At 44.2% G+C, this 24,028-nt stretch overlaps 1 protein-coding gene and 1 long non-coding RNA gene across 3 annotated transcripts; both read left to right on the top strand.

Annotated features, from left to right (window-relative positions):
* The first annotated feature begins 1,979 nt into the window (after positions 1–1,979).
* On the top strand, positions 1,980–19,691 carry zdhhc1 (zinc finger DHHC-type containing 1). 2 transcript variants are annotated; one of them, XR_007400830.1, is made up of 12 exons: positions 1,980–2,649; positions 4,178–4,396; positions 4,886–5,061; positions 5,424–5,525; positions 7,803–7,927; positions 8,212–8,367; positions 11,186–11,307; positions 13,554–13,642; positions 15,262–15,376; positions 15,597–15,699; positions 16,560–19,153; positions 19,501–19,691. XR_007400830.1 is itself a non-coding variant. In XM_049031517.1 (11 exons), exons 2-11 carry the CDS (start codon positions 4,178–4,180, stop codon positions 16,988–16,990), a joined length of 1,638 nt encoding a protein of 545 aa, XP_048887474.1. In that variant the 5' UTR covers positions 1,980–2,649; the 3' UTR covers positions 16,991–19,187. The 2 variants fall into 2 exon arrangements, 1 of the variants encoding a protein (XP_048887474.1); XM_049031517.1 differs by lacking the exon at positions 19,501–19,691 and having other exon boundaries at positions 16,560–19,187.
* Positions 19,692–21,196: 1,505 nt separating this feature from the next.
* Positions 21,197–22,890, top strand: LOC125752041 (uncharacterized). Its single transcript, XR_007400842.1, has 3 exons — positions 21,197–21,660; positions 21,856–21,930; positions 22,179–22,890. It is a non-coding gene; the product is annotated as an uncharacterized LOC125752041 (long non-coding RNA).
* The last annotated feature ends 1,138 nt before the right edge of the window (positions 22,891–24,028 follow it).

Genomic DNA, 24,028 nt, shown 5'->3' with positions numbered 1-24,028 from the left:
GCATTTTGTGCTTCAAAGTCAGCAGTGAAATCTGACCAATGTGAGCCATAAAATTTGTCAACCTTGACATCTAGGCAGACTTTGTTACAGGATTTTAAGTTTAGCGTGAAATGACTGTTTTGAATTACTCAAAATGTCTAGATTGCAACTAAGTCTAGATATGAAACAGAAAATTCAATTTAAAAACTTTGCAAACTTTTATGGAGACAGATCATTTGGCACCAGTCTACAAAACTACACTGAAACTGCTGTAAGTGTATCTCACCATGTGCTGTGAAAACAATAGGGGATTTCATTTTTATTATCAATACCCTATCTGTGAAACCCGTATATTTGAAACTAGCTAGAAAAACTAATTAAATACTCTGAAATCATGCAGCTGTGAGCCACTTGTCGATACCGAGCTTATGATAGGGCCATCCGTTTTGCGAAACTTAGTGCGCGTAGAATCTCACATTAAGGACACTACTGTCACCTAATGGCACTGTATGTGTACTGCACGGCTATGACCGAGGATTCTTATTACGCTAATAAGGCGGGGGCAACTCATATTCCCTCAAATTGTCATACCGCAAATGTCATTAAAATTTGATCCTTCAACTTAAAACAAAGACTAAGGCCAACATCGAGAAATATGTCATCATCGCAATAAAATACTGCCTATAAATTACATGATGGAAAGATATAGTCGCGTCACATCAATGTAATTTAACTAAAGGTTTTCCCGTACATAAAGTACAACATCACACAAGTTGTATTGTGCATTCATTTTCAAAAGTATTTTTAAAATTAAAAAAAAGGACATGGATAGTAGTGACCGCGGGCATCTCGGATAATCCGCGGAATTAGCGGAGCAAGTCATAAAAATGACCATTCTGATTAATGCGTTGCACGTGGGTGATTATATGGCATACAAGAGTGAAATATTAATTACACTATCTAAAATTTGAATATAGGCCTATTTTATGCTGAGAAATACTGGAAATGTGTGATCAAGTGCAGGTCTCTAAATCAGATAATAATTAGTTTGGGTTGGTGGCAGGCCTGAGCGGTGTTTGGCGGAGCTAGGAGGGTGCAGTCGAAATTTTAATTGATTGATACGACCAGAATTTCACATGTTTTGCGCTGGCACTTTGCACATTTGAATAAGTGGTTTGTTTGTACGCTGTAGGTAGACAAAAAATAGGTTATGTGTGTATTAAAACATAAGGTAAGCAAGTTGTATTTTTCCCTCCCCAAATGTATGTGCAAGTTAAGCATTCCGTTTTTCCTTTAACGGCTTCTCATATATCCCCACCTTTGTTTCCATCAGTCAAATCAGGTGCTAGAGGTCAATACACACCCCACCAAAGCTACTGAAATGGAAACATGGAACATATAGGGACGTGTGGAAAAAAATAAGACACTAGGACATTTAGCACAACAACGTAATTAAAATAATTTAGTACATTTCATTTGTTCTATTTCGTTGTTGCTATATGCACGGTTCTTGTTGTTACGGTTATGATCATTTTTAAAAGCCAAAGAACGTTTTATGCAAAACAGCTATGTTTACTTATTACGTAGATGTAAATCATTATTATACTACAATCTGGGGTATTTTATTATTCCATTCATTGGATGTATCAAATGATAAGAATTTGTTGGGTTACTTCAATAGGTCTATTTGACTCTGCTTCTAGTTTGTAAATAATTCACTTTAATAAGTAACTGAATAACATTCTATTTAATAAACAGTGAAAACAGCGGACGGCACAGTCAAGCACAAGGTAGGGACGTTATGTTATGTTCAGGCTTCTGATCGTGTCCCCCACTGGGTGCCCGAGCCTCCCGATCTGAACAGGCAGTTATAAATCAGATACCCTTAACTCATTCACGACCGAGCTACTCATATAGGGGGCTTGTTTCGTTTTTTTCCTTTTCCGTAGTGGTCACCCACTGACCAATAACGATGAAGAGTCTTTTCGTTTCCAGGGCAACCGGTTCTATATCCCGGAAGTAGGGAGCAAATGGAGAGAGGATGGGAAAAGCCTATCGACGGGGAATGGCGTTATCCAATTTAACAAAATTTGTGTTTTTCCTCGTTAAGTGTAGCAGACGGCAGTTTACTAACTTCCGTGGAAATAAACAACCCAATTATATTTTAGATGCGTCGTTAACGTACTTTAAATGATAATAGCACCGCCTGTCATCATAGCAGTCGTCCGAGGTATCAACGTTATCAGGCTAAAGCCACTAGCTGTTTTCTGAGGCGGGATAACCGCTGTGAGGTAGCCGATAGCTCGCTAACTAACGCTGTGGCAGTTTGGGGTCGCAACTTCGGCTCCTTCTATAGGATCCAATTCATTTGGATGGCGGTGGCTGCACAAGCTAAATGGTACAATAAAGATGTTAAATAGATGCGTAGCTGAACGATGTAGCTGAAGTATGTCGCTTGGATGGGGGAATTGGGCAAATAGCCACGACGCTTGGTCAGTGTTTGTAGTAGCTAGACGACGAAGGATATGAGCTTTAATGTGGGAAAAAGGGACAGGGCGTCATGATGGAGTGAGCGCCCAGCTCCGGGTGCGGCCTGCGTCTCTCCGACGTTTTCATGTCCCACACATGTCTGGTACCGCGTAGCCCTTGTCATTTGTCCTCACTGAAAAGGTACGTTTTGTTTTTTTACGTCCCGGCTTTTGTGCTAATTTGGCAGGAGTCCTCTAACGCCGGCTGCTAGGGAAGTGGACTTTGGACGCGAACGTACCCGTTCACATCCTACGATACGTTTGTTACCAAGTAATTTAACATAACGCTATCCGCCTTTTATTGTAGTGTTGAACTCGACCATCCAAAGAGTAACAGATTAACTTTCATTAAACAAATGAAAGTGTTCAAGTCTTTTTTTTTTTGTACTGAACCTGTTCCGTGTGTTTTGTTCTTTATGAACAACTTAATTATACTCTATCACCTTGCGATTGCATTTTTGTAACGCATAGATTGCCATGTTTTGATTTGACATCACTTATAGTGCAGAAATTCGTGGTTTATAACTATTATACAATAATGAGATGTGTGATAAATGAAACAGTACAGAAATAGCACTGAGTCTACCTTCACTGATAAAATAATTGTAAAAGGCTGCACCAACAGAGACTGGGCCATTTAAGAGCACTGAATTTTCATTCTTTGTGACATCAGTATAGCTTTGATTATACATACTTTTTTTAAGGTAATCTGAAGATGGTATTCTAGTTCATAAATGGGTCATGCCATTTTAATTCAACAAATTGCCCAAAAAGTTTTTGCATCACCATTTTTGATTTTGATGAAATTTAGAATGAGAATTCCACCTGCCTTCTAGAGCTCTGAAATGTTTTTATTTTATTTATTTATTTATTTATTTATTTTAAAAAGAAATGTTCCCTATTAAGTTACAGCACGTTTTCATCACTGCAGTTATATCGTCTAGATAAGATGTAAAATTAGATGCAGTCCAAGCTAGGAGATTCAAGCCCAAAGTTTCTGTTAAATTAGTGATTCTCAAGATCGTATCACCACAACCACTTTCTGTGCTTTTCAGCAAATCTTGATAAGTGTAAAAGTACTCTTTTTTCGAAGAGCTATAGCTGAGTCATGTACCTGTAATGGTAAAAAAGAAGTTACACCTCTTAAGAAATTCTCATTTTTTTGTTACCCATGGTGAAGAAATATATTGCTATATGTCTCAAAAACAAACAAAAAAAAAAAACTGATGTGCTGTAGAAGGTAGGTGTGATTAACATACTGAATTTCATCAGTCAAAGATGGTGATGCAAAGGCCATTTATTGAATTTAATTGGAATGACCCAGGGGGCAGTGAGCTAAGCCTCTGTGCCTGTGATCGGAAGGTTGCCGGTTCGAGCCTGGTCTTAGCAGAGTAGTCGTGTCTGCGGACCCTTGAGCAAGGGCCTTAACCCCCAGGTCCATGGGTGTTGCTACAGGTGTCTCCCTCATGTCATGGAGAGGAAGGTGGGGCAGGCGAAAAGAGAATAATGATGATGATGATGATAATAATAATAATAATAATAATATGTCTTGGTCCTGATTGGTGAACATTATCCCAGTCTAATATGTTTATTCCTTAAACCCCTTTTGATAACAAAAAAGGGCCGTCTGGAATGTTAAGATGGTTATAACTCTTACTTTACCTGTTTAGATGGACCTCTGTAGTCGGTATCCCAACCGTACGGCCCCAGTGGGCGAGGAAGGGGCCCGCAGGCCGGATCTCCCCCTGTGCTCCCGCACCAATGGCTGGAGCTGGCCCCCCCACCCCTTCCAGCTGTTGGCCTGGCTCCTGTATGCTTATTTTGCAGTGGTGGGCTTCGGCGTGTTTGTCCCCCTGCTGCCCCCGCACTGGATTCCTGCGGGCTACATCGTATCCTTACTCCTAATTACTGTTATCATCTCTCCCACTAGTGCTTGGCAGTGAGTAGCACAGATATTAAACATCAGGACTCCGTTAGCATAGCGTTTAGGACTTTGGCTCTGCTGTTGCACCTTGGGCGTAAAATTATATCCTGAACGGCTCCTGCTGTTTATTTGAGTCAGAAAGTAAGGACATTTCCTAAGCAACATTGCACTTAATATAAATAGGTAAATAAATTAAATCAAGTATTTTGTTATGGCGTCTATGTCTCTTAGTTTCAGGTTCCTTCCAGGATATTCATTATATCACCAGGACACATAGATGATTACTGATAACAGGTCATTCTGGATGGCATTCTTTGCACTGGGATGGAAATTGAGTGAAAGCACAACATGGTGTGAAGTCGTGCTAGTTACAGAATTGTTCAGTAGAGTGACTCTCCGACACGTGTGCTGTAGGTGCCGTTCCTGGCCGTGTTTGTCCTTGACTGGTCAACAGTGCACCGGCGTCATTTTTGTGTGTCACCTGTTCGTCCATCTGACTGCCGTGTCCATCGACCCGGCTGACGGCAACGTCCGGGCCAAGAGCTACAAAGGCCCCCTGCCCGTGTTTGACCGCACCAAGCATGCCCATGTCATCGAGAACTGCCACTGCTACCTCTGCGAAGTGGACGTGTGAGTAGGATCCCTCCCACCCTGCGCTGGGCAGACTGAGAGATGTTAATGCCTTGCTGTGGTTCTGTGGGTCGGGATTGTACGCCTGTAACCAGAAGATCACAAATTCTGTCATCGGTGCGAGAGAGCGGCCCTTAACCCAAATTACTAGAGGCAGTGGCTGACCCTGTTCTCTGATTTTTACCTGTATGCCACTTTAGACTAAAGTGTCTGGCAAATAAGTAAAATATAAAGTTTTATTCTGTGTATGACAGTAGCAGTGATCTTTGGATCAGTTTGGCTGAATTCTATGATACTATTAAAAATGGTGCCTTTTTATGATGGTGTTATGCTGTCCCCTAATATACACTCTGTTTTTCAAGGAGCCCCAAATCTAAACACTGTAGCGCTTGCAACAAGTGTGTGGCCAGTTTCGATCATCACTGTCGATGGCTCAACAACTGCGTAGGCAGCAGGAACTACTGGTGAGTCCATTCACTGCCCATTGGCACATCCCGACCATCTTATCAGCCCCCCTTGAAGAAGCTAGTCCGCCTCTGCATATTGATGTAGGTAGCTCAGGTACACACCACAATGGCCCTTGCACCAGAAATTTCCATCCATCCATTTTCCAAACCGCTTATCCTACTGGGTCGCGGGGGTTCCGGAGCCTATCCCGGAAGCAATGGGCACGAGGCAGGGAACAACCCAGGATGGGGGGCCAGCCCATCGCCGGGCACCAGCACAAACTTGACGCCAGCTAATAACCTTAATGTGAAGGAGTTGCAGGCCCCAGGAGGTGGGTCTGGTTGCTTCCAAAGTTTTGTATTCCTACTACTGATTTTTTTTTCCCTTGCCACTAGCACCTCTGACCTATTCTGTGGGGGGGCATTGGCAGTGTAAAGGTCATTTATCAAATTAAAACGTGGAGAAAACCGAACACAGTATATCAGCACAGACACTTCATACCTACCGTCATGGTCAGTGATGGAGGGCTGATGATTTGGGCTTGTTTTGCAGCCACAGGACCTGGGTACCTTGTAGTCATTGAGTCAACCATGAAGTCTTCTGTACCTCAAAGTATTGTAGAGTAAGATGTGAGACCATCTGCCTGACAGCTAAAGCTTGGCCGAAATTTGGTCATGCAAGAGGACAATGATCCAAAGCACAGCTAGCAAATCTACAACGGAACGGCTAAAAAAGAAAATAATCAAGGTATTGCAATGGCACAAAGTTCAGACCTCAATCTGATGGAAATGTTGCGGTAGGATCTTGAGAGAGCTACTCATAAACGGATGCCTGCAAACCTCGATGAACTGAAGCAACACTGTAAAGAAGAGTGGATCATAATTCCTCCACAATGATGTGAGAGACTGAAAGTCATACAGAAAACGATTACTTCAAGTTATTGCTGCTAAAGGTGGCTCTGCAAACGATTGAATCATGGGGCGTACTTAGTTTTTCACACATGGGTTCTCCGTTTTGACTTAATTTTTCTTAAATAAATAATGACACTGGAATCTGTGTGCTGTTCTACACTAGAGGTTAGATTTAAATCATTTGAGGACCTGGGAAGTGCCAGATGATTTTTTTAAAATTATTTCCTGATACATAAAACCATTGAACTGAAAGGGGGTGTACTTTCTTTTTCACATGACTGTATAGTCAGCGGTTCTGACCCTGTAAATGATCCTAATGGGTTATGAATGGATTGGTGGATGAACTTCATTGATCCCAGCTGAGACATTTTTTTTGTTACAGCAGCAAACGTAAATTACAAACATAAAGTACAATTACACAATGTGGCTCAGTACAGTACATGCCATCAAACCTTGGTACAACTTTGATTGTGTGTTTTGTAACCCTTGGGGTTTGCAGTCCATGTGAACAGTTTCCACAGCCGATGGCTATGTTCTGAATGCAATAAGTGAGTAGGTTTACCATCTGCAAGACATTCCTGAAGGCACTGTCTGCTTGATTTAAATGCTTCACTCTGCTAATCTGAAAGTATCTATGCAAATTTTCCGTTCTAAAGTAGTTAGTTCAAACCATGGGATATCGCAGCACTGTCGAAGGTTAGGGTCCAATTCCGAAATGAGGCAATGAGGTAACCTTTGCCAAACCAGCTTCCCTAAGCCCTTTGTTCTGCTGTGTCAGTAGGTCCAAGGAACTGGATTCTGCATCTGGATTCAATGGGACATCGAGTATTTGCAAGCTATGTCCAATTATAAAGCCACATGTCTGGGTGGGGTGAATATTGTGCGCGAGGGCTAGGCCCGTACAGGAAAATAAAGAGTTTGGATGCTCTTTGTAGACCCTGGGCCTCAGCCCCCTGAGCAGATTGGTCATGATATCCCCATAGCTTGATGACAGAGGACACTGCACCATCTTCACATGGGCACAGCATTCTGTCTATCGGGTACTAGTCCAAAGACTGCCGGCAGCAACAATGAACTTCTGATAGAAACACATAGCTGTGTGTCTGACCCCAAGGTTACTCTGCTGTCTGACCCTTTAGAATCATAATCTAGTATTGAAAACAACAATGTGCACAAAGGTGATAAAATTTAGTTAGAAACGAATTTGCGTTTTGTATTTCACTATTCTTTTAGCCGCTGTACATCTGCATTATTTGATGGTTAGTGGCTAAGCTATTGTTGATTTTTACATCTCTACTCTTCTTGAAATTGCCGTCCACCCATTTGCCTCTTCCCACTGGGCTCCCATCTAACCTCCTTTGTTATTCCTTTACCTTCCCACAGGCTTTTCTTGTACAGTGTGATTTCTGCACTGCTGGGAGTGTTCCTGGTGGTACTCGTTGCCAGTTACGTATTTATTCAGTTCTTTTTGGATCCCTCCACGCTACGTTCCGACAAGCATTTCGAAGGTAATCTGCCACCTGCTATTTGCGCCGTTTCCCAAAATGGGTGGTGGTCTTCTTCCAGACAAAACTTTCCCATCAGTGACATTCCTAACAATGGATGCAGTTTGTTGACGTATAAAATGATATTTTGATTTAAGGAGTTTTGGAGTGTTTAGGAGAGCTTATGCCAACACACACTGCATCAGCACCTGTAGTAGGATGATTCATTGTAGAATTGTTTGTGAGATTTGATGATGTTTGTATGAGAGATGTACTCCAACTTGCCTCAATCTTCTGTCTGCCTTCAGTGAGCAATGGGACCGTGGTGTGGTTTGTGTTCCTGCCCGTGGCCCCTGTTTCCACCACTGGTCCAGCCATCCCTGCCCTGGCTGGCATCACTGTGGCCATCGGCCTCCTCTCCGTCCTACTGCTCGGCCACCTTCTGTGCTTCCACATGTACCTCAGTAAGTGTCCGTGATGTCTGCTCCACACTCCTGCTGCCCCTCTGCATCAGTCTTACTCCATGTCTATCCTGCAGTGTGTGTGTGTGTGTGTGTGTGTGAGTGATGTCTTTTCCACACTCCTGTTACTCTGCTACATCAGTCTCGGTCAGTATGTATTCTGCGCTACCATGCATTTTTCTATCTGCGTCAGTCTCAGTCAGTGGGTATTCTAAATTGACCTACACTTCTGTATTAACCTCCCTGACCCTCTACTCTGTGCTCCCTTATACCATTACATCTATTTATGTTTTACCATGGTACAAATAGAGCTGACTATTTTTCTATGGATTAATCTATCGACTCTTTTACTGATTGGCAGTTACGTATTTTACGATCAATTTTCCTCCAGAAAATCAAATGCACCATTGTAATAAATTATATTTTGACTACAACAGACTGTATGTTATTGCAGGGCTTTAGATAACAGACGCCAGCTTTTCGGCATCATACGGGCATTATTTTCACCCACAATATCGCCCTCGATAAGCAAATTCGCAATATGCATGAAATATTAATGTGATACCCAAAAGTTAGTAATCTGTATAAATTCGGTATATTCTCAGGCTTATTAAGTTTTTCTAGTGGAGCACGCCACATGTGACATATATATGGAAACGATAAGCACTGAAGTCAAGAAAGGGACAGCATCTTTTACAATATCGTGGATAAACAAGGCAAAAAGATGTTGGTGATGTGGCGTAGCGTTTTGATGATCAACGTACGATACTTTTTTGTGAATAGTTTTCATTTTTATTTCAGCTCATGATTTATTTTCTTTTTATTTAGTGTCTATTTTTCGTTTAAGTTTTAGTTTACGATAATGACACAGGTCCCATCAAGCCCAGTGCCGTCGAGCATACGTACACTGGCACCGTCAGTCCTCGTAGAATAAGGCCAGATTTTAGCCTAAACATTTTCTCAAATGGAAATTCTAAGGTAGCAGGCAGACGACTTTATGGCTTTAATATTGAGTGTATTTCAATAAGCTACAAGGGTAAAAGATAATAAAAAGCTCTCTGTACTAATGGTAATTTAATAAACATGAATAGGCAACACTTACGGTGGTTTTGCTTCTTCTGGCGGTCCAGGATAGCGCCTGTATTTTTCCTTCAGCTACTCGTCCGTAGCGATGGTGCCCCTGTAGTACGTCATCGAAACTTTCCGCAGTGTAAAGCCACTTTTTTGCGTTGTAATAATAATTTGAACTACTCCCATAATTACGTAGTAATATTAAAGGAAAACATTTGTTATAATGAATTGTTTTAGGAATCCATAATGGTAATTTCATAAAAAAAAAAAAAAAAAAAAAAAATGCAATGTGTCGAATTTAAAAAATATTGATGTTGATGCATTTTCAGCCTCAATTGATTGTTGACATTTATAACGTCTATTAATCGCTGTAGCCCTAATTACCAATCTGCAGTTTTTCCATTTAAATCATATGTCCTGTCCAGGTTCGTGTCGGCATTTACAATTACCAATATCTCCATTGTTACACACTACATGTGAGGGTAGCCAGAGGTAGAAAGCCTGACCTTATCTATATTTTATTCCTTTTTTTTAAGTTCAAGACTTTTCTTAGTTATTTTTATTCATTTGTATACTTTACCATCCAATAACATAGCAGATTCTCTTGTTGAACTACCTTAGAAATTGGAGATGTTGCTCAAGTCTAATTGAACCCATACCTGAGCGACTGGCAAAATGTAAGGTTTATTACAAAGCTATAACAAAAACGTGTCAGTGTTGCAGGTTAGTGGTGGTGATTTATGCTAACCTTGCGTAAAATCTTTTACTGTAAGCTTGCATTTAAATGTTGAAATGGCATTGAATGAATCTTATCGTTATCATGCGCCAGTTCAATGGGAATGGATACGTGCTTCCAGGAACCCTTATTTCTAACTGTATAGTTCCTGCTTCTGTCCCAAAATGCCACCTTGCACGTTGTGTCTGACCTAACCTGCATCAGCACATCTCTTACATTAATAATCTGGTTTGGGCTTCAGCTGCATGCAAATCCCAGTGTAGCCACAAGATGGCGAAAGTGAAGAGTTTATCTGAACGTGGAACATAAATCGATGATCCCAGATAGGTTTATGCACAGAAAAATGAATGTTTTACACGTACTTGTATGCACCGTTGGTCCACCTGCACTTATTGCATAAGTAGCATTGAAATATCTGGTAGTATGTACCAGTCCCTCAGCACGCGCCACTGTCCAGGTCAGAAGTTGCTCTCACTGCTTCCCGTGCTGAGAAACGAGCTTTCAGTCTGTTGTTACAGGCGGCCACAGTTTGAGCTTTAAAAAACTTTTGTTACAGCAGCAAACATTAAATTTCACTACAAACATGAATTACATGGCACAGGTAGCTTAAGTATAGGGAAGAATTTAAGCTTTAAATGAAAAAGGAATGCATAGGTGAAATATATCCCATAAGTGATCTGCCCAGTAGGTAAGGGTATTGGAATAATCCCCAATATGCATCAGAAGCTGGAATAAGGATTAGTGTCAAAGGTAGTGCAAACATAGAACATGAACGCACAATAAGCAGTCTGCAGTGTAAACGGTGTGCAAATATGTGCAAGTTGTAGTGGCCAATGAAAAACAATGAAGCACAATTGCTCTTAAGTAGATTTCTTGATGTTTACCAGTGACTTTGTACAGGTTTTGCATTCCATGTACTTTACCTGTTAATAGTTTGAGGACAATTACTAATAATGGCCTCTTTCATGTTGTTGGCTATCCTCTGGTTTTTCTCCTGCTCTTCTCTTTACCCAGTGTGGAACAGGCTGAGCACATATGAGTATATTGTCCGGCAACGGCATCGCCAGGACCCTAAGGGATCTGCCAAACACCCCTCTGAAAGCAACCCAGCACCACCCAGAAGCCAACCGACGAAGGTAGAGAGTCCCTGGCCAGTAGAAATGCCTTCAGATGTGTGTCATTTAACCTTCTGTCAGCACTGCTTGGTTCATGGTCTGTGTGGCAGCTCTATGACCGCTGTATGCCTGTAAGTGGGGGGTTTAAATTGTAACTGCTCTGGGAGGTCAGTGTGCCCATTACCAAGCATTTACTGCTCGCGCTCTGGTATCAGCATTTCTGAGGATCAGTACTTTGTCAGGAGAATTAAAGAAAAAAATATCAGCCATATGTTTTTTCTTTTTTTCCTCCTACCCTTGAGATATGAAAGACTTGGTCTTGATCTAAAACAGCCTGTAATAGATCTACCTGCCATGAGGCATTTCTCCTTGTCTCCACTTGCCCTTGAAGATTAAATCAAGTTCTGGTAATTTGATCATATGTGAAAGAATGGGAGACAAGCCTTTGAATGCTTTCCACAAACTGCTTTGCTTGGTTAAAGTAGGAGAAGCATTGTCTCATCTCCGCTTGCCTCAGGGTGCTGTCCTTTTATCCACCTGGGCCCTGAAATCGAACTCCCATTTGCAAGCACACCTGTTGTTTTCATTAATTTTTAAAACAATCCTATCTGAAATGACAAATGTGTTTTTGGGAGGTCAAACGCACACCACATGGAAAATGGGGGTAGCTTGTTCATCAACCAAAACCACGAAACGTCACTTGGTCACATTCAGTTGGGTTTGAGTAGGTTGGTACCCTATGTATAAGGTGGTCTTTTGCTCCAGGTCTGGTCCTTTTGGTCATCCGGGACAGTTGGCCTGACTTTGGTGCGGTGTTTGTCCTACACTGAAGTTAGTTCCGCCATTTTGTTGGATCAAATGGAACAGGTGGCAGGTGTTGGACAGGTGTTAACAGCTGAGGATGATGGGGGATTTACGGTGTAGCCAGTGCCGGTCTGTCAGTGCCTGATGGATGAGTATAATCATGCATGCGATTTCGCTCCATGGGCGTGTCTGTTCGCACCATGGCTCGTGGATTCAGCAGAGCGCCGCACTGACAGCACCCCACGATGGCAATGCTGCCATCAATCCGCGAGGCCCCATGCTGCGGGAATGTCACTGGCCAGCATGGTATTGGCGTAACCTAGGAGACCTGACCGTGCACCAGTGTGGGGGAACTGTGGTCGACTCATTGCCTCTGAGGGCAATTAATACATTCCCTGGAAGTGTAGCACCATTCCAGATAAACACAGAACAGAGGAAATCAGGGGAGTGACAGTGAGGTCATTTCCTTTTCCTGAGGAGAATCACCATTGAGCGAGATGAGTGAAATGCCTTTTGGACATTGGACAGCATTTAATTTATATCAGTGGAACTTCTCCGAATATTTATTTTTGTTTCATCCCAGCTTGATGTATCAAGTCAAATTCTAGCTGATTGCACTTGATGGCGGATTGAAAGATTTAATTTCTTATAAGCAGTTTGACATTTTTTTGCTCAGTATTTCTGTTGCCTTGTTTGAAATGTCTGTTCAGGCAGACTTGGGGGAGTGGGGGGGGAGAGAGACAGATTTATCTTTTTTGATGACATGTGAACAGAAGCACATTGTCATGATTTTCACATGGTGCGATTTGCTTTTGGCATGATTCCTCAAAACCCTCTGACCTTTATTCTTAAGCTGCGAGTCAGCTGCTGGTCGTGCCTAACCGACTTCAGGGTGACACTGAAATGTCCGTCATCTGTGCCGGGAGTGTCTGTGAGTGAATCGTCTCCCCATGTGTCCTGGCTGCCCCTCTATGCCACCGGGGGACCCACTGGGTTGGCTTCCACTCCCCCCTGGATGAATCAGACTTGAAGTGGGCCAGCTATGCCTCACTGATAGCGACTGTCCTTCAGTCACTAGGCTTTTATGTGAAGGCTCAGCTGAAGTAGGTCTATCTTCACTTCTCACCAGTCATTTAAAATGGTTTCACTGGGTGTTTTGATGCTGCAGAAAGAGCTTTCAGATGGTAGTACCTATCGATCAAGAAAAGTATTTGTCTCGATTAATAGTTTTTATGGCAGATTTTAAAAACATTTGCTCTGTAATTATTATTTTGCCTTTATTTTAAAATAATGTACCTGTTAGATTTGCATGTGCTTCATTGTATTATAAATTACAATGTAGCGCTATCCACTCAGGAAGTAGGTCCTTACCCAGAATCCCTTGCATTTATAATGATATGTATGTGAGATTTCTTGATAAGGAAATGATATTAAACACAATTTCCCCTCCCACCCGATACTAGGATGTCAGCTATTCGGGAACGATGGGTTACACCAATGCCGAGATGGATGTGGAGGAGTCCGTTGCTGCGGCAACACGGGCAGGACCAGAGTAAGCTTCCTCTGGGGGCCGTTTTACAGATGCCCCCCCCCTCACAGCGGCAGTTTATTGGGGCGGGTGGGAAGGGAGGCAGCTGCATTGTGTTCCTGGGCAGGAGCCCGACAGTCACCTAAATCACCCTATAAATGAGCGGGGAGAGCAACATGATATCAGCGCCTCAGTTTGACAGGCAAGAATATGGCAGCTTGTCGACACTTTGCGTTACTGCGTTACTAAGAAATAAGAGATGTGCGACTGCTGACAATTTGTCTTTTATTCAATACATAATTAATTCTTTTGAGGAAAGAAGTTTACTCCAAATTCAAAGGATTTAGGAAGCTTTAATCCAGACTTAATTGGTCTTTTTTTTTTCCCTTAGAGCTTCAGGGTTTTAAATGTTAAGATGTGTAAGTAAGAACCTTGACTTCAAATTTTGACGACCTGTTGTCATTGCACTGGACCGGTTGGTGCAGGTTTCATTACACACAATAAACAGTCGCTCATTTAGCATTAACGTTAAATTCATAACAGAGATGACAAATTAGACATCATAGCTGTTGCCATGGAGTCTGTTTTCTTAGCAAAAACAAAATACAGTAAATCAAATTCTTTTCCCATGACTTGGATAATTTGTGGTAAGAACAACAGTGGATATTGTATGCGTGTATAATTGCAAGGCTTAAATTGGAGAACAGTGTGTCCTAGATGTTGGTGGGTATAGAAGAGTGCATTTCTGATATGCATTGCGTAGGCTGTTAGTCTATCCTATATTTTGTCAATCTGAGAGCATAAGATTTTGTAATTCCCGCTTGGGACGTGGTGGCATGCAGTAGTGCAGTTTTGCAGTGTCAGTCAGTGTGCGAGTGCGGTTGTGCAGCTCGATGCACCAGTTAGTATATTGTACATCTGAGTGCATTGTGTTGCTGTAAGTACCCCGCAGATGGATCGATTACTGTTACAGTTGTTGGAATAATGCCTGGGTGGTGATGACTGCTTGGCCAAAAACGACTTTCAAACGACTGCCCTCCTGCTAACGTTTATGGGGGGTTTTGTTTGGCATCTCTGAAGTTTTACACTGCAGCGCATATCAAGAGGGGGGCCGTTGTGGTCGCCTGAAGTTGGCTCATCATGGTCTTCCAAAGGGTGTGTCCCTCCATGCAGATATTTCTGAGGAAAAGCTGTTGACTGTGTATGCAACTGTATCACTGATAATTGCGTCGGAGTGGAATGGCTTTACAAATAGTTTAAACGGCGACAGTATGGGTTTGTTTTAAACCTGCATATCCACAGCAAAGTTCTTACCCTGACGTAGGGTTTCTTAAGCTGGTGGGCAGCGATGTGCAGCTTCTCAGTTCATAAGCTCTTCAGCACTCAGTCAGACTAATGTTGAGCTTGTTGGCTCAGTGTAGCTTTTACTACCAGAAGTGCGACTGTTACCAGTTTATAGAGCTAGAAACGCTGTAGGTTCTTCGACCCTCCTCCAAGTGGCAGGTTTTGGAAACCTCAGAAATGGTAAAAAAAAAAAAAAACTACATAATAGCAATGTGTGGGTCTTATAGAAGCCGAGATCTTTTCAGCTCATGGTTCTCATAGAAGGCCGCTCTCCCTCCGGGGTTCTTGCTGGGATGCAGGTTTTGCGGTAATGGCCGGTTGAGGAGTCTGTCCACCCGGACGCCGGAGGGTGAGCGTTTTCCTGTCGCCTACGCTGAACACGAACTGAACCGCCACCCCCAGAAACACACGCAGGTAAGAGCCCCGGGGGCAGCCATCTCGGGGTGTGGGAGGCCTCTGTGCTATAGTGATGGCAAGCGGCTTGGCATTCAGGCTAACGGGTGTTCGATAATGCCTGTATTTATGGTGCTTATGCTCCTCCTAGTTTATTTTGGGGCGTTGAATCATCAGTGTGAGTGGACGTGATGTGTGTCTGGAAGCATCCTGTAAACAGCATTGATCTCCCTCTTCACAGAAGAGGAAGAAACGGAAGGTGTGCAAGGTCCCTGCTGAGCTCGACGATGACCGACCCAGGGAGTACACCAGCAGACCCCCCTCTGCGGACGCTGTGGAGCCAGGTGGGACTGTACACACTGCGCTGTGGTCTTCCAGGTTGCTTTCCCATGACTGGTTGCATGTCTTCACTGCTGCTGACATTCTGGTGTGGGTAGTATGTTTTACCTTTTTAAATGGTGATATATAATTTTAGTAAAGACCTTGAGTATATGGGCTGTGCTACAGTTACTGTGAAAGAATAATTCAGATTCTGGGATACTGTTCAGATTGCATCCATCCATCTATCCATCCTCCAGCTGCTTCTCTCTGATAGCCTCCAGGCCCCTGTCGTGACCCTATCCCAGACAGGGGTACATTCCAGACAGGAAACGCACAGGGCACAGGGAGAGCATGCAAGCTCTACACTTAAACGCAGGAGAATGGGATTTGAACACCCAACTTTATTAATTGTGAGGGAACAGTGCAAGCTGCTTATGTGGTTTGGGACGCAGTTTGGACCCTCTGTAGTGCATAGCTGTCAGGCAAGATTTATACCTGCCCTGAGCTTCTGAGCCTCGGCACTGCCCTCCGTAACCCCCTCAGTGACTGACTCATAGAGAGAGTCCCCACAAGGCAGTCTTTGGAGGGAGATGTAGCATGTGAATGACGTCACCAGGGCGGGGGGAGATGAGGCCCGGCAGATCAGGACGCATCGACCCGAATCATTTTCAGCACTCATGCCTGCATTTACGTAGAATTTGTCTTTCAAGTACATGTTTCACACTTATTAAAAAGTAAGTACCTGACCGTAGCTCGTTTAGTGTCCGTATTTTTGTGGCGAATGTAACTGCCTGATAATGGCCTGTTTAGCATCTTAGCTTCATGGTGGTACTGTGTTTGAAAGATGCCCTCCTTTTGTGTCCCTTGCTCTTCCCTCCTGTAGACCCCTGCGTGGTCACCCTGAGCCAGGGCCTCCCCTTCCCCGCATTCCCTGTGCGGGCTTCCCTGCCCCCTATGGCCCCCGTGCGGGCGGCCGGCCCCCCTGCTGAATATCACTCTGACTCTGCAGAGTCTCTGGAGGAGATTCCCGTGGTTCTGGCACGACTGGGCAGCGCTGCCCCGGTGGGGTCCAGGCCCCCACGTACGGCCCGTTCTGCCTCGGCCTTCCACCACATCTCCCTCCCCACCACCGCCGTGCGGCACCCGACCTCCCCTCAGCCCAGGCCCAAGCGCAAGGCCCCCCCACGCAGGCCAACTGGCCAAACGCTGGAGATGGTAGCCCAGGAGCCTGCCGTGTTTGTCAGCCGGAGCAGCGGACAAAGCCCCTGCGCTTGGGATGGGCCCAGCCCCAGGACAGGTACCCCCTCAGCATAGGGAGGCTGGGCTGTGGTAGGTGGGGCTTCCCTGACTCTGGTGCTGATCCAATTGCAGCGGATTGGAGGACATGCCGTGTGATGCCTTTGGTCCTCTGGTGTCATTAAAGCAGCATGTCTCCACACACTTGCCAATCTTACAATAAGGTGACGGTGGAATCCTCATTCCTATTGAATCGCTGCACTTCCTAATACTATGACTCCGAGAGATATTTTTATAGTAAATGTTTTATTTATTCTTATTATAAATGCCAAAGCTTATAAACATTCTTTTTCTGAAAGACAATAGCTTATTTATATGGAAGTAAATTTGTTCCCTGGTACAATTGCATTACCTCAAAATGTAGATTTATATATATATATATATAATATGTGTGTGTGTGTGTGTGCACTTTCAAATTTTATTCAGCCATCTCTGAACTTTTGTAGAAAATTTTCTCTTGTGCTATTGCATCCATGCCTGTGTTGTGATTACGTCACTGTGGATTGGCTGGGAGTTTTGCACGAAGAAAAATTTTGCATCCTGTGTAAGGAGAGCGAAACCTCTGACCCGAATCCAGCTGCGTTCATGTTCGCATCCTTCCCTGTTCGCCTCGGCCCATAAGTGTTTCCCGATGACGGCGGGAATAAATGGGCTTGCGTTCAGTGTTTCTGGTCGCGTCACCATGACGTGGGCACATCCCCTGTGTCATGCTGCATGGATGCATTCAGGCTGCAGAGGAGTCTGGGAGATGCAGGAGTGCATGGCCCCATGCAGCAGGTGTGCCGTGTTGTGTGAGCGGTAAGTGGCATGGGATTCGCGCTGGAGTTCGACCAGGCCGAGGCGTCGGAAAGCAGACGGCTCACTCTTCTTATTGCTGCCTTTGTTTTACCCCCCTGCTGTCGCTAAACCCCAAATGAAGATCCTGGTATCATGCAGGCTACGGTAGCATGGCACCAGGCCGGGAGCCGGCTGGTCAGCAGCACCCTGGAGAGCTTTGCCAGAGCAGCCTCGTTCTCATCCTGGCAGTCATTTTGGTTTATTTTCGGTTCCTGAAGAGGATTCAGTTCCCATCCGCGCTGCCAGCGAGTAACGACCTGTTTCTTTTATTTATTTTTTTTTGCCTGACCAATGCAGACTGCAGGTTTAACGGCTCATGAGACCATCCACACGGCTTCCTTTGGTTCTCTGTGAGGTCATTAAATTGATCCAGACCTTATGTCCAATAGCCTGAAGTTTTGGCTTGATATGCAGGTGTTCAGTCGGTTCCAGTGTGTGCTCACAGACTGCTCAGTGTGCTTAGTAGCCTTCACTGGATTCCGCTTTGTAAGCCAGAAGGAGGGGACTTTTGTCATAAGACCCAGTACTGCAGCCAAACCAGAGCTGTGACCCCTCCCCAATCACCTCTGCCAGGGTCAAAGCACAATAGAAAGGTCAAAAATCAGTGAGCCAATCTAAGACTCGCTAATCCAGATGATGTTTTACAAAAGCCTTTTTATATATCCCTATTCTCAGTTAGTGTCCAGCAATTGCTAAAAATAACCTTTGCTTTTCATTGCCCGAGATCTTCCCTGGCTCGAATCGTTGATGTAGTTTGTTTTCTCGGATGACACGTGCCACAGAAATCGCTGGAACTTTCTGTTCCTGATGCAGCTCTCATGGGGGTTCCAGCTCTGGAATACAGCTGTGATCTGACGGTCCAGTACAAGCCCCGCCCCCCCCCACTGGAAAGTCACAACCCTGCTTTGTGTGCTTTGTACGTATTGTGCATTGTTTTGCCGGGACGGTCTTCTCTGGCACCCCCAATCCTGCCAGCTGCCACTAAGTCATCCTGCACCACAGCAGAATAGTGAGGGTCTCCATGGAAACAGTGACGATTTCATAACAGTGTCAGTGAAGACATTTTGGAATGAAAGGGGACTGTGACTGTCTGTGAGAGCCCAGCTCCAGTGGGCAGCCGGTTGTATGACAAGGACAGTGTCCCTCCACGTTTGTCTTAAATCAGCTGTACTGATCAATGTCATTGTCTCTTTATACACATCTTATTTAATAAAACCGCAAAGAGCTAAATGCACCTGAGGGGCCTGCTATTGTTCATATGACGTTCTGAAAGTCTTTGGAAGCATTCGGCTATGTGACCTTTACATTTTGAATGCCTGTCTCAATTTTATACATCTGAAACAGGTCTGTATTTTGTAATTAAACTAATTTTCCTTTACGTGCAAGTCTGGTTGTGTGTTTTTTTACCGTATTAGGGATGGGATGGCGGTATGGTTGACTTTTGCATTGTACCAGTATAAATGTTTTAAATTTGATATTTTGTTTGTAGTGCCAGTATTCTTTACATTAAGTACATTACATTAAGCTAATTTCATTGTCTTTCGGTCCTGTGTTTGCCCTATGAATTGTTCCACAGAAGATCTCCATCATTCTCCATTGTCCACAGGTGCCTGCTGTTTTTACTCCGTCTCTGCACATTCTCAGTCCCTTTTTCCGTGTTTTTTGTTTTGTTTTTTCTCTCTTCTGAGCAGTGAGTGCAGGGGCAGCTACTTCCGAGCACATTAAAGCAGATCGATGGTGGGATTTAGGTCCTCCAGCCCAAAAGTCTGCCACAGCCCACACAGTGCGATTCCTGGGGCCAGATGGACGGCAGGCAGTCCAGCATCCGTTTACATCCCGGAGAGACGGCAACTAAATGGAAGCATGTGTGATGGGATGTTGCTCTCGACTGCTGTTTTTTTAGGCGTCATGGTGAAAGTCAAGGTGTCCCTGCACAGGCCTTACTGCCATCTGAGCAGCGTAACATTTTTAACATACAGGCGACATACTTTCAGTCTGTGCCGGAATGCGGTGCAGTCAGGTTACCCTTTTATATTTGCTATCGCGTTCCCTTAGAAACATCACTGTGCTTAGCCGCTCAGCAGTTGCCGTCGCTGTGGGAACGGGGCGAAAAACACTCAGAAATCAAGCCGCTTCCTCAATTTGGTTCGCGTCCCAAAGAAAACAGCCGGCGGTGCCCCATCTGGGCTTGTGACGCCCTGCGGGTTCTTTCTGAGGCTGTGAGGTGCGTTGCCTGAGGGAGGTCCAGTGCATTGCCCACCTGCCCTCATTGCCCGGGGCTCCGTGTCCCTTTGTTACGGTAGAGGGGCCAGCAGATGGACATCTGTTTCCTGTCAGGACCTTGTCGTCCCCCCCTCCTTCCTTCTGAAGTGTGGTGAGCTCACGGCAGCCTATGAGGAACACCCTCCGGAGGGGGTGGTTTACGTTAAAAGCAACAGCGGGTAACCGTATGCTGATGACACGACCATGCTCATCTGTCCATAAAAGCCCAGTGCTTCTCCGTCCATCAGCCTTATTCAATTACACCACTACTCCAGAGAGTACTCCCCCCCCCCCCCCCCGCCCCAGCTCTTGCCGTGCCATTAAAGTCTCAGACGGAAATTTTAAATGGATTCAATCAAAATAATTAGTTGAATCTGGTGGATTCGGGAGTCGGACTGGAATAGAAAGCTTTTTGGGTTTAGCAGAAAAGCCTGCGTGATGTGTAAGACGCAGAATCTGCACTGCCCCAAGGAGCCCACAGGAGGCACCTTCCTTTCACACCTGCTCACTAAAGCGGCATCATTGTTTTTTGCCAATTGTTTAATGCTTCTTATTCAGTGCACGCTTGCCATTTTCTCCATTTATTATGGTACTTCTTGCACGTCAGTGTTTAAATTTCCTTACCCAGGGGTGCAACAGTAGTCCCCCGTTCTCTTTAAACCTGTTTTCATTTCAGTAGTTTGGTGTTTTCAGTCTGTCACATCATCTAATTTGGTAACAGATGTGAGCCCCTCCTCTGTAACGCCTTGTCCCTTGGGCGGCTGGCAAACTTTGAGTCAGGAGCAGTAGCACGGACAAGCCTGCAGGCCACAGTGGCCAAATGTGTACTGTGCAAAAATCTTAGGTAGTGAAAGGAAATGTTTAAGGCTGTTTATCTGGGTTGTAAGTGTATCTTAGCTCAGAATAAAGCACAATTTAATATTATAACATGCAAATTAAGAGTGGCAAAATAAAACCGAAATTTCAGACGTAAGTGTTGGTTGTATGCTATGCTCTTACTTTTGCTGATCTGGTCCTGGTTGTGAGACTGACTGCAGCAGGCTGGTGTGTTTGTGATGAAACGAGGCATCAGCAGTATCCCTGAATGTGATTAATGCCTGATTTTGTTCACACCTAACCGTGTGATTGCTGCCAAGTTAAATGACAACCTGATTTATTGTTCTGTGAACCTACCTGCTGAATCACACTTGTGGTTGATCCACTTGTCCTCCAGTATGAGATGCGTCAGATTAAGTACTTCTCACCATAGCTACAGTAATCGATAGGTTCTCAGAACTCGAGGTCCTCTCATAACCAAACCATTGCTGTAGATGCGTGGTCTGTGCGTTCCACATCTGCCGAACTTATTCAGGGGACCTGGTAGCTGCATTGTTGGAACCTGGCCGGGTCCGTATGACCTAAGCAACATCATCTGAGGTCATCCAAGGCTACTGGATAAACCCATTGGCCGTTGATTACATTTAAAAACATGTTGCAGATGTTTGTGTTCTGGGAAGCTATTTTAGTGCAATTATGGTGGAACAGTAAAAGGTAGGACAGCTTTCTCATTGTTCACAGGCAGAAGGGGATTCCTGGTCCAGTTCACAGAGGTGAGGAAAGGCTATTTAAGTCACATCTCTGATGGCCTTATTATGTAGCTGCTTAGCATCAACAGTGTACAAGGGTACAACAGCTAGACCCTCCTGGAATGTGAACCTGCAACTTTATGGCAATAACTTGGGTTCCTTGACCTTTGCATAGGTTCCAGTGCTTCCAAGCTGATCAGACTATCTCTCTAATTTTAGGACCATTACGGGTCGCTGCCGGCCGTACAAATTTTGCTCACTGGAATTGCCAGAAAATCTCATGCACCCCATCTGGTATGCAAGCGAGTCCTTGGTCTCTGTTACCTAGACCAGTGTTTCCCAACCAGGTCCTTCGGGACCCACAGACTGTCATGTTTGTGCATATGCAGTCGAAGGAAATGTTTAAGGCTATTTATTTGGGTTGTAAGTGTATCTTTGCTTCAGAAAAAAGCACAATTCAATATGAATACATGCAAATTGAGTGACAAAAACAAGAATTATTTTTTTTATTCAGTAAAAAAATATGTTGTATCTTGTTGCAGGGCTAGAACATCGCTTCAGTCCCCAAACCTCTGATCAAGGGCACCGCAGCCATTCAAATAGTAATACGTGAGTAATAATAAGTGAGTTGGACGGTTGCTGCAGGTAATTTTACAAGAGGTTGACACACTTTGATGCCCATATTTTCGTGATGTATAATATCACTATTTTTCATATGCATGAAGATCGTTTAAAAAACATTTTCTGTTTATGAACTACTGTACTGTGTATATTGCCTAAGTGGTTGTTTCCATGTTAGTTATTTCGTAATGGCTGCTTTCTGGCTTTTCTGGGAATATGATTAACGGTAATGCAGGTCACAGGCGGGGCTGCTGTCACGCTGCAGCGCCGACAGCGTTTCCAGGTAAAAGGTGTGATGGTTTCCTGTGGCTGATTGGAGGGAGCTTCTTCCTCTCTAACAGGTAGCGGGAGGCTTTTCGCCAGGTTTCATCAGTGTCCATTTTTGGTATTAATGCAAGAATAGTGAGGAACGGCATGTGTGTTCACATGTCGTCCTGCAGACGCAAGTGTTGGTCCTATGCTGTGGTCTTACTTCTGCTGATCTGGTCCTGGTTGTAAGACTGAATAAACATTGACTGGAATTCCTTCTATTCTGTAAAAAGTTACTAATATCTTGTTGGAAGGCTAGAACACCGCTTCAGTTCTCAAACCTCTTCCAGCTCAATTAATTCATTAGCTTAATTAGTTAACTCAATGGGGTATTAAGTTAATGATCAGGTGGGGTAGTGGTTGTGTAAAAAAAATATATATATATATATATAAAAATACAAGTACATGGTATGGTTGCTGCGGATACCTAGGTGATTTTAGAAGAGGTTGACGATATATGCAAAAATGTGGACTTTCTGACAGGGAGCTGGGAGGGAACAAAAGCTTGAACTGACTGCGAGTCCGTGAGAGCCCAACTGAGAAACACTGAGACCATACAAGCTCTTGGAGCAAGGCCCTTAACCCCCAGCTCCCTGGAAACCCCAGGGGTGGCTGCGCTTCACAGACAGCTTACTCTACAAAGAGCAAGCTGAGGGGGGCATGAACAAGACAATTTCCTCACAGGAATCAATAAAAGCACCATTTATTATTACAATGAGGGCAATTGAGAAGCAAGCAGCTTCAGCTTCATGTCTCGTGCTAAACTTTCAGCAGGACAGAGAAGCGTAAAGGCATGAGGGGGACACTTTAAGAAACCGGGTAGAACACAGTACATTGTCATCCTCCCATTAACAGCACTGGCACACTGGCCGGGCGATTAACCTCATTCCTGTTACTAACGTTTAAACGCTTGACTTGTTGAATGACCAGCTGTGGTGAACAGACGCGGTCGCCAGTGGAATGAAGGACCTCGGCGCTGACAGGGTGCCCAGTGAAACGCCTGTACGTATCCAGTGTTAATGAGCGTCTTTTTTTTTTATTGTCACTCTCACTGGTATTCCTCATTATGGGGCATGTGTAAAGAGGCAGGGCAGCCTTCAACTGTAAGCTAAAGTGGGACAAGAAGGAAGAAAAGACAGTGTTTTTCCTGCGAGTTTGAAATACAAAAAAGAACTGTAACAGTTGGGGAGGGGGGAAGACGACAGCGTAAATCTAGGATTTGTTTATAACTTTGTGGGCCATTAAATTGTGGGAAAATGAATTTAATTACATCTAACCATAATTAAAAAATATATTTCAGCATGACATCAGGCGAGCTAGGTCACCGTTGGCTCTGAGTTGGTGGCCTGTGTCCACAGGTTCAAATCCTGCCGCAGTGCAAGTTCTTGCCATAGGATGGGGAGGAAAGAAGGTGATGGGATCGGATGGGGGAGGGAGGGGCCTGGAAAATCTAACTGCATGA

Source organism: Brienomyrus brachyistius, chromosome 11 (genome assembly GCF_023856365.1).
Source record: "Brienomyrus brachyistius isolate T26 chromosome 11, BBRACH_0.4, whole genome shotgun sequence".
Classification (NCBI taxonomy): domain Eukaryota; kingdom Metazoa; phylum Chordata; class Actinopteri; order Osteoglossiformes; family Mormyridae; genus Brienomyrus; species Brienomyrus brachyistius.
The sequence above is the reverse complement of the archived record's forward strand: the minus strand, read 5'-3'. Positions and strand labels throughout refer to the sequence as shown.

What these genes read in the sequence shown, in the direction of transcription:
- zdhhc1 (XM_049031517.1), top strand. Translation starts at nt 4,178, where the DNA reads ATGGACCTCTGTAGTCGGTATCCCAACCGTACGGCCCCAGTGGGCGAG. An exon ending in GGATTCCTGCGGGCTACATC is followed by an intron (nt 4,397 to 4,885) that starts GTATCCTTACTC and finishes ACTGGTCAACAG; the next exon opens with TGCACCGGCGTCATTTTTGT. An exon ending in GTAGGCAGCAGGAACTACTG is followed by an intron (nt 5,526 to 7,802) that starts GTGAGTCCATTC and finishes ACCTTCCCACAG; the next exon opens with GCTTTTCTTGTACAGTGTGA.